Source organism: Typopeltis vanoorti, chromosome 5 (assembly GCF_054136105.1).
Source record: "Typopeltis vanoorti isolate ZY-2024b chromosome 5, IOZ_Tvanoo_1.0, whole genome shotgun sequence".
NCBI classification, from domain to species: Eukaryota; Metazoa; Arthropoda; class Arachnida; order Uropygi; family Thelyphonidae; genus Typopeltis; species Typopeltis vanoorti.
Genome location: NC_143553.1, coordinates 61542010 through 61554820, shown reverse-complemented (window position 1 = coordinate 61554820; position 12811 = coordinate 61542010). Strand labels below are relative to the sequence as shown.

General features: G+C 36.1%; 1 protein-coding gene across 4 annotated transcripts in view; it reads right to left on the bottom strand.

Annotated features, from left to right (window-relative positions):
- The window catches only part of LOC150106466 (G protein-coupled receptor kinase 2-like), a 550841-nt gene that overhangs the window by 24716 nt on the left and 513314 nt on the right, over positions 1–12811 (bottom strand). For all 4 annotated transcript variants that reach the window (XM_090392458.1, XM_090392461.1, XM_090392459.1 and 1 more), the window contains one exon: positions 1961–2097. In XM_090392458.1, the coding sequence (XP_090248584.1) occupies positions 1961–2097 (137 nt within the window). The remainder of the gene's footprint in view (positions 1–1960; positions 2098–12811) is intronic.

The window sequence follows — 12811 nt, the reverse complement described above, 5'->3', positions numbered from 1 at the left end:
GAAGAACAAGCTGGATTCAGGCCAAATAGAGGCTGTCAGGTTCAGATCTTCGTTTTACAACAAAGAATTGAGAAAGCATGGGAATATAAGAACGATCTCTATTTATGTTTTGTCAATCTGGATAAGGCATATGACAATGACAAGGTGCCAAGAGAGAAGCTCGGTTATATGGTGTCAATGGGGCATTATATCAAGCAATACTTAGTCTTTATTTGAGTTGTAAGTCAGCAGTTAGAATTGAAGGAAGTACAGGAAGATGGTTTAATTAAATCTGGTGTGAGACAAGGATGTACATTATCGCCTCTGTTATTCATTGTCTATATGGATCACATTATGAAAGAAAGTGGTATTAAACATGATATGAAAATTGGAGATGTTAATGTCAGCCCTTTGCTTTATGCGAACAATGTTATACTTCTAAATAAATCGACTACAAATCTGGAAGATTCCCTGAGTAAATTGAATAAATGTTGAAATAGATATGGTACGAAGGTCAGCAATAAAAAGACAAAGACAATGAAAATAGGCAGAATCGTTGAAAATGTCAACTGCGTTGTGAACGGAGAACCTGTGGAACAAGTAAAACATTTCAGCTACTTAGGCACGATTTTTAGTGAAGATGGTAAATTAAATATGGAAATAGATAACATAATCAACAAAGCTAGTATGGTAGGAAGTCAACTGATAAATTCATATGGAATAAGAGAGAAATTAGTCGGAACACTAAATTAGCTGTACACAAGACAGTATTCAAACCAGTTTTAACTTATGGATCTGAGAGCTGGGTCAGAAGTAAAACACTTGACCAAACACTAGAGACCGCAGATATGAGAGTCCTGAGAAAGATTAGAGGCATGAACATATGACATCAATGGCAATATCATATTAAAAACGAGGATATTAGGAAAGAACTTGACATTGTCAGCATCCAGGAATGCATCAGCAGAGCTAATCTCAGGTGGTATCGTCATTTAAATAGAATGGATGAGGAAAGATTAGCAAAACAAGTGTTCTCTGGCAGGTTGGCAGGGAAACGACCCAGAGGAAGACCAAGATATAGGTGGTTTGATACTGTACAAAGTGCCTTAGATGATAGAAATATAAGATCTGATAATGTTGGAGTCTTGACAAGTAACAGACTGATTTGGAGGAAAATTGTAGATAGGAAATTAATAATGATGTAAATTTTTCATGTAGTACTATCATATCCTGTACACCCCTTGAGGGTACATGGCAGGAATTTGATGATGATGATATATATATACATATATTATATGTTAAAGATACCAAGCTATTTTAAACCTGGTTTTACTCCATTTCCCAAATAAGCAAACAGACAAGCAAGTCAAGTTTGCACCTGCACATATTGCAAGTCTAGCTGAACCTCAAAGTAGTGTAAGTCAAGGCAACTCATGGTAAAGGTAGAATAAGCTCTGATCACTATTCTTAATATTTACCCTTAATGCACAGCCCATCTCCTTGAGGAGATGTATGATGCTATGTATTAAAGGCAAGGGGCCACTACCCAGACCGGTTTCGACCTTTATTGAGGTCTCATCAGTGGGAGCCAGGATAGAAATACCAAGGTTTTAGTAATACAGAGCTTATAAGTATTTTACCAGAACAAGTTACCATAAGGTGTTTTAACCTTATTAAATAAAAATCTCCGGATGAGATATAAATGTAGAAAGTATTTTACCTTGGGTATAATAAATGTTAAAGATACCAAGCTATTTTAAACCTGGTTTTTCTCCATTTCCCAAGTAAGCAAACAGACAAACAAGTCAAGTTTGCACCTGCACGTATTGCGAGTCTAGCTGATACCCAAGGTAAAATACTTTCTACATTTATATATAGGAGTTAATTCAAAAATATTTTCATACATACTTTAAAAAAAAGTTTATCAGAGAGAGGAGAGGATGGAATATTCCTTGAATGGAAACAAGACAATGTTACTTACCTGTTTTTCACTTTCTTCCTAAACGGAAAACATCCAGTTGTTTCTACAGGTGGTGGCTGATCTAAAATTAAATCAGGACTGGGAGTATTGTTGGGGCCAAAAACATTTAATTCTTTAAAACAGTCAGTCTCTATCATCTGAAATTAAGAAGTAAAAAAAAAAAGTAATTTAAATGGAACACAACATATAGAACTTTCAAATGCATTGATTCTTTAATATTATATGGGCACATGTAAAGAGGAAATTCAAATTTTGGTGACCTGAAAAGCACAATGTAATTTAAAAAGTCTTGTACACATGCTAATTAATAAACATCATGGGAGACTTCACATAGTGCAATATAATTAGAAGTTGCCCAGAATTAAATAAAAAATACCATAGGAAAAAAATTTTGAATTATGTTAATTATTGTCAATTATTATTATTATTATTCAGATCTCCATGGAGTCAAAAGACTCATCGTTGGAGGAAGGACCTCCAACGATGAGTTGGAGGAAGAAACACAAAGTCTATCAAGACTCATCGAGGGGAGGTCCCCCCCTAAGAAACACAAAGTCTATCATACCACTCCTTGAACTCATTGACCATTCTCGCTCTCACCACTCCATCAGGCAATGCATTCCATGGTTCAACCACCTTCCATGCAAAGAAACCACTCCTCACCCTCTTGAGTGATGACAAGAGGCCATCCAGGGATGGCCTCTTGTCATCATTCCTTCCCGCTGTTCAACCAAGTGAAAGAACTCCCCAGAGTCAACCCTGTAACCACCTCTCAACAGTTTAAAAGTCTCAATCATATCACCTCTCCTTCTTGTATCCACCAAACTCTGCAGTTCACATTCCCTCAGCCGATCCTCATAACTATCATTGTACAGTCTTCAAACCATCTTTGTTATCCACCTTTGTTACCTTTCCACTGTTAATTTATCCCGTTCAAATCCTGGGGACCAAATCTGAGAACAATAGTCCAAGTGTGGTCTGATCAGGGTCATATACAACAGAATGATAACTGTTTTATCTCTGCAAGTCAGTGTCCTTCTCATTATTGCAGCAATCCTCTGTGTTACCTTCACCACCTTTGCAATATGGCCTCTAAATTTCAGGTTTCTATCAATCATCAACCCCAGACTCTATGGGAGGAGTTATACAGTGTCCCATCGATGTTTCCCAAACCTCAAGACCTTACATTTTGCTGCATTAAACCGAAACCCCCATTCATTTGCCCATCTATCTAGCTTATTCAAATTCTCTTGCAGGGCTGCCGCATCTGCACTATTACTAATAATCCTTCCCAGCTTCGCATCATCTGCAAACAACTGAATATCGCCTTGCAATCCACTGACAATGTAACTGATATAAAGGTTAAACAATATAGGTCTCAGTACTGAGCCCTGTGGGACCCCACTTGCAACCCTCTGCTTCCTTGAAACTGCCCCACCATACACAACTCTCTGATACCTATCGGACAGCCAATCCTGAATCCAGTTGACCAATCTGACATCCAGACCCATGTGCTGCAACTTAAATATCAATTTATCACGTGGCACTCTGTCAAATGCCTTCGCTAAGTTGTAACTTTATCATAAAAGGCTAGCATATTGCTAAAACAAGAGTGTCCCTTCACAAATCCATGTTGACTATCACAGATAACATTACCCTTATCTGCCCAATGCTGTATACGGTCCTTCCCTACTTTCTCCAAGATCTTACTAACTACTGATGACACACAAACTGGTCTATAATTAGACGCTTCCAGTCTGCTACCACCCTTATGCAATGTCACTTTCTTACCTTCCTTCCATTCCATGGGCACCTTTCCCGCAGCCAGACTTTCATTGAAAAGCCAGGTCAAAGGCACTGTCAGTTCCTTAGCACATTCTCTCAAAACTCTTGTGAAATATCGTCAAATACAAGTAAGATTAAATCACGAGCTATCATATACAAGAGAGATAAACCAAGGGGTCTGACAGGGATGTCCCCTCTCAGCAACTCTTTTTATATTTACTAAATTAAATAATAATAAAATGGAATAAAAATATACATCAAGGAATTAAACTTTCTCCTACAGTCAACTTAAACACTCTTCTTTTTGCCGACGACCAAATAATAATTACAAATTCTGAAGATAACTTACAGAAAGCTATTTTAGATCTAAATGAGATATCCAAAGATTATGGTATGATAATATCAACAGAAAAATCAAAAACTATGGCCTTTAAAGGACAAGATCCGGCAACAACAAAAATAGTAATAGATAACAAGATCTTAGAACAGGTGAATCCATTTAACTACCTAGGATGTATGATCACATATGAAAATGAAAAAGATATAAATGTAAAAATTGCAAAATATTTAAAAATAACAGGTGTAATTAACTCTATATTTAAACCAAACCTAGTTCAAAAACAAACCAGACTAAAAGTATACAATACGTTAGCCCTACCAGTTTTAATGTATGGAAGCGAAATCTGGACAATAAAACAAAAAGACAAACGAAGATTAATAACAGCAGAAATGAAGTTTATGAGAAAAACTGCAAAGTATACCCTATTTGATCACAAAAGAAACGAAGAAATAATGAAAGAATTAAACCAAGAACCAGTAATAGAAAAAATTAAAAAATATAAACATAAATGGATGGAACATGTTCAAAGAATGAAAACAGAAAGATTACCAAAACAAGCCTTACAAGCCATTAGGAAAAAGAAAACCAGGACGTCCTCTTAAACAATGCAACGATGACTTCTAAGGCCGGAACAGGCTATGCTAGGTCTAAATCCTTGATACGCATGATGATGATGATGATGACTGAACTTGCAAATAAATTTCACTCATATAACATTTGAATGTAACTACATGAACTCTATAAACATTATGCAATACAAGTAGTAGAAAAAGTAACCAATATATTATTATACAGTATCTCCATGGAGTATGGATACTCATTGTGGAAGACCGAAACTAACTTTTATGCACACAAAACCTATCATACCTCTCCTTAAACTTGTTCACTGTCAGGGCATTCACAACTAATTCTTGCAATTCATTCCACGTACTTGCCACTCTCCATGCAAAAAACCTAGTCTACATGCTAACCATATCCTTACTAACCATACCCTTACACAACTTCCACTGATGTCTCCTAGTTATCTATTTGCTCTATACTGAAAAACTTCCTTTGTATTATATAAAAACACCTTTAATATCTTATAAGTTTCTATCATGTCTTCTCTTTTCTTCCTATCAACTAAACTTTATAACTCACACACCTTCAGCTTATTCTCATAGGAAGCATTCCATATACCTGTTAACAGCTTGGTCACTCGTCTCTTAATCTTCTCTACTATCTCCTGATCTTCAAGAAACTCGTCATCAAATCTGTGCACAGTAGCCAGGATAGGGCCAAATCATAGCCTTATAAAGAGGGATAATAACGTCCCTATCTTTACTTGTTACTAGTTTACATGTTTTTCAACATCCAAGTAAACCTTTGAGCTACTTTACCAAGCTCTCTCATCTTCAGTTCTCTGTCCACCATTACCCCGAGTCCCTGGCCTCATGAATTTCCAGCAATCAGTACCATCAATGTGATATATGGCATGTAACCTTTTCAACCCGATGTGCATAACCTTACATTTTGAAACATTAAATTGACAATCATCATCATCATCCCTCTCATCAGCCCACAATGCCAGTTTATTAAAATCATCGTGCAGGATATACATATGCATCACCTTTATCAACGAGTGCCCTCCTCAGTTTTGCATCATCAGCAAATAACTGACTATCCTCTATACCCCCTGAATATATGCTAATAAGTTTTTTTTTCATGAACCTATATGAGGCATTTACTATCATAGCAACAGTTTGCATTATCTTGCTAAAAGAAACAGAAGGTGTAGCTCAGTGGAAGTGGCATGTGCATCCTCGAAGCTAGGCTGCCTGAAGAAAGAGCATCCTAAGTTTGCTTCTAGCAAGCATTGCCTTAGGAAAAACTCTGAACTCTTTCCAAGCTCGTTTTTGACTGGTTCCTGAGTTAGTTGATCTCTGACATGGGCAAGTGAGTTTTTTTTCTCCCAGGAAGTCGGATTTTTCATCCCATAACCTCAAGAAAATTAACTGCAGAACCCACACTATTTCAGGCAGTAAACATAGTGTTAGGGCCACTGAATGATGGCACTTGTCAGCTGCCTTTCTTCGCCAGATGCCATGCATAATTAGTGATAAGTCCTGGGCCAGCTATCTCTGACTGGCTACTAGTGGAGATTGAACTGTTTTCTCAGTCTCCAAAAGTTAGACAGAGCTAAACAGCCTTGCCTATTCCTTATAGGATGTGTTGTGAAATAAAACATTCCATTTTGTGCACAGTATTCCAACAGGACAGAGCAACCTGTCGCATATCACGTGGCTCTAGCGCCTATTTATCAGAACACTTCCTTGGGACACTCATTTCGAGGTTCACAGAATTCCCATATCGTTCACATTCTCCTGATCTCATATCACTTGATGCCTTTGTTATGTGTATGTCAAAGGAATGAGTATTCCATCATGACCTGCCTTCAAACCTTGATGAACCAAGGGATGAAATTACACGATATGTCCATTAGATGTTCCAACCCTTGTTCTCCAAGATGACAGAGAACCTTTGCATGTGCTATGAAACCTGTCTTGAAAGACAAGGTGTCTATTTTGAGTACATAATCTACAGTCATTAATACTTCATTCAACCAAGATTAGACTGATAGTTAGAATTGTCTACATACATATATTTTTTTTTTATTTAAAAAAAAAATAAATTTGGAAATTACTACACTTGTATAGTTATCTCACATTAGCTACTTAGGCAGAGCTTTATAGAATTGTCTGCTAATGTATAATTGAAATTCTGTGATTATGTACTGACAATGTCTATAATACTTAGGCAAAATTCTGTGCTAATAGAGTTTGTACGAGTTTTCCTCCGGTGTTATAATTCTTTTCAATATGCCAACAACTCACGGTATTTTATTATTGAAACAAATTTACCTACATCTTGGTCTTCCTCTACTGGCAAAGAATATTCTTTGCTAACTTTCCTCTCCCATTATGTTTAAGTGACCATATTACCTATTGTCTCTGTTAACACATTCTTGAATGACAGCAATAACAAGTTCTTTTTTAATAGCCTCATTTTTAATTTGATACTGCCACTGATGCCAGCCGCTCACTCTCCTAATCTTTCTCAGCACACTCTCACATCTGTGGTCTCCAGACTTTAATCAAGTGTTTTATTCCTAACTCAGCTCTCAAATCCAAAAGTTAAAATTGGTTTGAACATTGTCTTGTATGCAACTAGTTTAGTGTTTTGATAATTTATCTTATTCCATCTAAATTTATTCAGCTGACATCCTACCATATCAATGTCTATTTCCAAAGTTAATTTGCATCTTCACTAAAATTTGTGCCTAAATAGTTTAAAAGTTTTACTTGTTTTATAGGTTCTCCATTTAGAATGCAGTTGATGTTTTAAAAGTTGTGGCCTATTTGCATTGTCTTTTTATTCCTGATTTTCATACCAAATTTATCACAACAGTTATTCAATTAAATCAGGAGATACTGAAAACTTGTAGTGGATATATTTAGAAGAATAACATCATCATCTCCAATTTTGATATCAGGTTTAATACCACTTTCCTTCATAAGGTGATCCATATAGATGATGAATAAAAGTGGAGATAAAGTATGCCCTTGTCTCACACATGATTTAACATCAAAAACCATCTTCCTGTATAATAAATTTAGTTTAATCCTTTATCCAAGTGTGAGCAAACAAAGTTTGCTCCTGAAAGTATCTTCAGGACTGGGGTAAGGTGGTGCAACACCAGGATGACTCCTTGCAAAGGTGGAGCAAGCTACTAACACTTCTATCTCAGTATCTCCCATAATGCAAAACATTAAACATGTGTTTTGCATTATGGGAGATACTGAGATAGGAGTGTTAGTATCTTGCTCCACCTTTGCAAGGAGTCATCCTGGTGTTGCACCACCTTACCCCAGTCCTGAAGATACTTTCAGGAGCAAACTTTGTTTGCTCACACTTGGATAAAGGATTAAACTAAATTTATTATATTCTAACCAAGTGAAAAATAAACTTTCAACATCTTCCTGTATACCCTTCAATTCTAACTGCTGACTTACAACTCAAATATAGACTAAGTATTACTTAATGTAATGTCCTATTTACACCATTTAGCTCTACTGTTTCAAACAGCTTTTCTTTAGGCACCTTGTCATGTCTTTTCCAGATCCACAAAATGTAAATAAAGAGCCTTGTTATGTTCCCATGATTTCTCAACTATTTATCTTAAAGTGAAAATTTGATCCTGACAACCTCTATTTGGCTTGAATCCAGTTTGTTCTTCTCCAAGCTTTCTTTCCACAATTTTCTTTAGCAATGTTTCTCAAGTATACAGTACTTGCATAAATCTTACCAGGAACAATCAGTAGGGAAATTCCTCTGTAATTCACACTTTATTTCCTTTTTTATAGATGGGGTACTGTGAGAGCTCCATTCCAATCATCCAGAATTCAACCCGCTGACCAGGCCTTTTGAATTATGCAGTGCAGCTATTTTATACATCCATATTTGAGCATATTTCAGCAGAGTAGAAATGAACCCACCAGGAATACAGGAATATTTTGGGAAAATTTCGAGAAAAGTCAGCCAACAAAGATTGGTCGTTTGGTAGAGCCTCTGCTACTAATGGCTCATGCAAAAAGTTAAGCAAGTTTGAGCATGGTTAGTAGTTGGAAGGAGATCAATTGTTCGATGCTGTTGCCACACTCTCCCTCGATGAGGCGTTGGACTCCCTGGAGGTGTCACATAATAATAATAATAATGAAGGGCAAAGCTAATAATAATGATACTATATGCCCACAGATGCGAGACCCTTCGACACTTCTGTGCGTATCAAAAGAAGGAGAATCAATTCCGATATTAGGGTAATCAATGCATTTCGTGAGATCATTGTTTATTATTAGAAAATGTCAGAAAATTAGCTTTTCTTTAATGAAAATTCTAGTTCTTAAAGTGGTAACTATTTTGCTTGTATAACAATTGGAAAATGTACATATAAAACACGCGTGTGTAGGTGACCAATTTATACATACATCCTTTATTTCTTTCTCCCCTTCAGCATAAATTGACTATTCTTGGCACAAAGCCAAGGTCGGCTCTACGAACTTTGGGCATACAATAAGTATTTACTGGACTTCTGCTCAGGACATGGACTAGTCATTACTAACACCATGTTTCAACATAAAGATGCGCAGAAATTCACTTGGAGAGAAGACACAAGAAATAAGAGAAGAAGCCTCATTAACTACATCAGTGTCGACAGTGATATCATCATGCTGGTTCGGGATACAAGAGTATACAGAGGATTTGAAATCGGAAGTGGCCATCAATTAGTACTAAACAGGATAAAAATGGATATCACATTGGAAAGAACAGTATGTAAAAAAGCTTTAAAAATAATTATAGTTGAGCAACTTTTACAGGTAAATTGTAGACTCAACAATTCAAACATTATTGAAGAAAATTTGAAGCAGTTCGAAAACAAGAACCAAACCTTGGAGACTTAAGGTAAACTTTGAAGAAGATACTGAGTGATTCAGCTAGGGAAGTATGTGGTGAAGTTGTCTGCAAGGATAGAAAAATAAGAACACCATGGCGGACACAAGAAATTAAAGGAGCAGTCCTGAAAAAGAAGATATATAGGAAAAATACAGGAAGATGGTTGATGTAAAATCAGGGGAAAGACAAGGATGCACATTATCTCCTTTTATTCATCATCTATATGGATCACATATACAGATGATGATGATGCACTCCTTAACGCATCAAGTGCAAGTCTCCAGGATTCTCTGACTAAATTAAATAACAAATTTGGCATGAAAGTTAGCAATAAAATGACCAAACCTATGAAAATAGGCAGGAGTATAGAGAGCTTCAGCTGCATTCTGAATGGAGATCCTGTAAAACAAGTAAAACACTTCAGCTATTCAGGCACAGATTTTAGCAAAGATCGCAGATTAAATCTGGAAATAGAGAACTGAATAAGCAAAGCTGGAATGGTGGGTAGCCAGCTGAAGAGCTGGCTACCCACCATTTATATGGAATAAATGGTGGGTAGCCACCTTTATATGGAATAAGAGAGAAATTAGTCAAAACACCAAACTAACAGTATACAAGACAATGTTTGAACCAGTTTCAAGTTATGAATCTGAGAGTTGGGTTAAAGCACTTGATCAAAGACTAGAGACCACAGATATGAGGGTTCTGAGAAAGATTAGGGGAGTGAACCATTGGCATCAATGACAGAATCATATTAAAATTTTGTATTTATTTATTTCTTCATGTGGGTCCCCCCATTTCTCAACCATCCCTTAGGACTGGTTGAGCCCTCCTAGTGAAGGATTAAGTATGTATTTTATGTCTGTAGATCCGTGTGTGTTCACAGGCTGGTTTGCCTGTTCTAGGGGACAAAAAACCCATTTTTCCAGGTGAAAAAACCCTCTACCTCCATATCAGACTAGCTAACTCACCTTGAGTCAAAAGAGACCAGATAAGGGTTTCTCAAGTCATGGATGGGAATCAAACCCAGTCTTTCTGACCAAACAGCTTCGTCTATACCAACTGATCTACAGAGGCGCTATGAAAGAATATATTAGAAAGGAACTTAACATTATTATCATTCAAGAATGTGTCAGCACATTCTTGAATCTAACTCACCTCGAGTCAAAAGAGACCAGATAAGGGTTTCTCAAGTCATGGATGGGAATTAAACCCAGTCTTTCTGACCAAACAGCTTCGTCTATACCAACTGATCTACAGAGGTGCTATGAAAGAATATATTAGAAAGGAACTTAACATTATTATCATTCAAGAATGTGTTAGCAGAGCTAATCTAAGTTGGTATGACCACTTAAATAGAATGAGTGTGGAAAGACTAGCAAAACAAGTGTTTGATGCCAAGATGGCAGGAGAGAGACACAGAGGAACACCAAGATCTAGGTGGATTGATTCAGTTTGAAGTGCCTTAGAAACACGAAATGCTAGATATGATAATATTGGAGTTCTAACAAGTAACTGATTCATTTGGAGGAAAATTGCTGATACTAAATCATGTGGTGCTGTCATAGTAATCTGAGCACCCCTTGGGGGGGGGGATACATATTGTGAAATGAGCAATTCTAGTCAAAATCATGTATTCCAGCTGACTTGGTACATTTGAGGTTTTTGATTTTTTTCCTATTTCAAGTGTTGATATGTACTGTTGTTTGCAATCCTGTTTTGCATTTTGTACCATCATGTTGTCACTGCTTGTTTCATTTAGCAATCTTTCAAATTAATTACTCCATATATCTAGAATATCTTTACCTTCAGTTTCATTTCATGATGATCATCTCTGATTACTTGTATAGCATTCTATCCTCCATTTCTAAGCTTTTTTCAATACCTATAAAATCTTTTGATGCATTCCCGATATTTATTTTGTATGTTTTTAACAAAGTCTTTCCACGATTTCTGTTTAGTTAGTACTAAACAGTGCTGCACTTCCATACATTTTCCACTGTATTCTTTCAGATCCTGAGCTGACTTACTTGCAAGGAACTTCAATACACTTTCTTCTTTTGCTTGACTTAACTTCTTGAGTCCACCATGGATTTCTGATTTTTCTATCCTTGCAGACAACCTCACCAGATGAGCATCTGACTTAATGTTTTCTAAAGTTTTTTTTTACTATTGAATCTCCAAGGTTTGGTTCTTGTTTTCAATCTCTTTTAGTTTTTCTTGAATAATGCTTTGCGCATTTAAGTCAACAGTTCACCTCTGAAAGCTGCTAAACTTTGATTTGTCTTAAAACTTTCTTACACACACTCTTCTTTTCATTACGAAATTTAATTTTATCCTGCTCAACAATAAATGATGATCACTTCTAAATTTCAAATTCCCTGTACACTCATGTCCGAAACCAGCTTAAAGAAATCACTATCAACCATAACATAATAATAATGAAACTTTTCTTTTTTCTTGTACCTTCTCTCCAAGTAAATATGTGCATATCTTTATGTTGGAACATGATTTTAGTGATAAAAATTGTCCATGCCCTGCACAGAAATCTAGCAGGCACTTACCATTTTTATTATTATTAGCTGTGCTCTTTTCTATAAATTTTCCCAAAACATTTCTATATGTTGCAAAATCATTTCTTGCTCTAAAGATTATCTTCTTCATAAGCTAAAATTTTTAAGCATACTATTATATTATTTTTTAAAATGTTTATATTAGAGTAGATCATTTTGAAAAAGTTAATAGTTTTTTAGTACTCAATATCAGTTACAGTTTATAAACAAAAAATAAAAAAATATTATTAGATCAATTAGGGAAGATAATTAATTAAACAGTTTCCAATGAAACAGAGCTGGGAAGTTTTTTCACTTGGTTATAAAATTAAATTTGATTGGATGGTATACCGGCACGGGTCTTACGTGAAGTGGCTAAAGAGTTATCAGTGCCCTTGACCATGTTGTTTAATCTGATTCTCGGGTCAGGTTTAGTCCCGAAGGTATGGGAAGAGGGGAAAATAATTCCACTGCATAAAGAAGGATCCAAGACTACTGTTGCAAATTACCGACCGATTCAGCATATCAGGAGTCATCAAGCTCTTGGAGAAAGTAGTTCTCCAAGGGAAAAATACAAGAATGGATTGATGAAAATGAGATACTGTATGGGGGACAGCATGGCTTTGTGAAGGGTAGATCATGTCTCAGTAACTTGCTCAAGTTTTATAATACAGTGACAGCTGA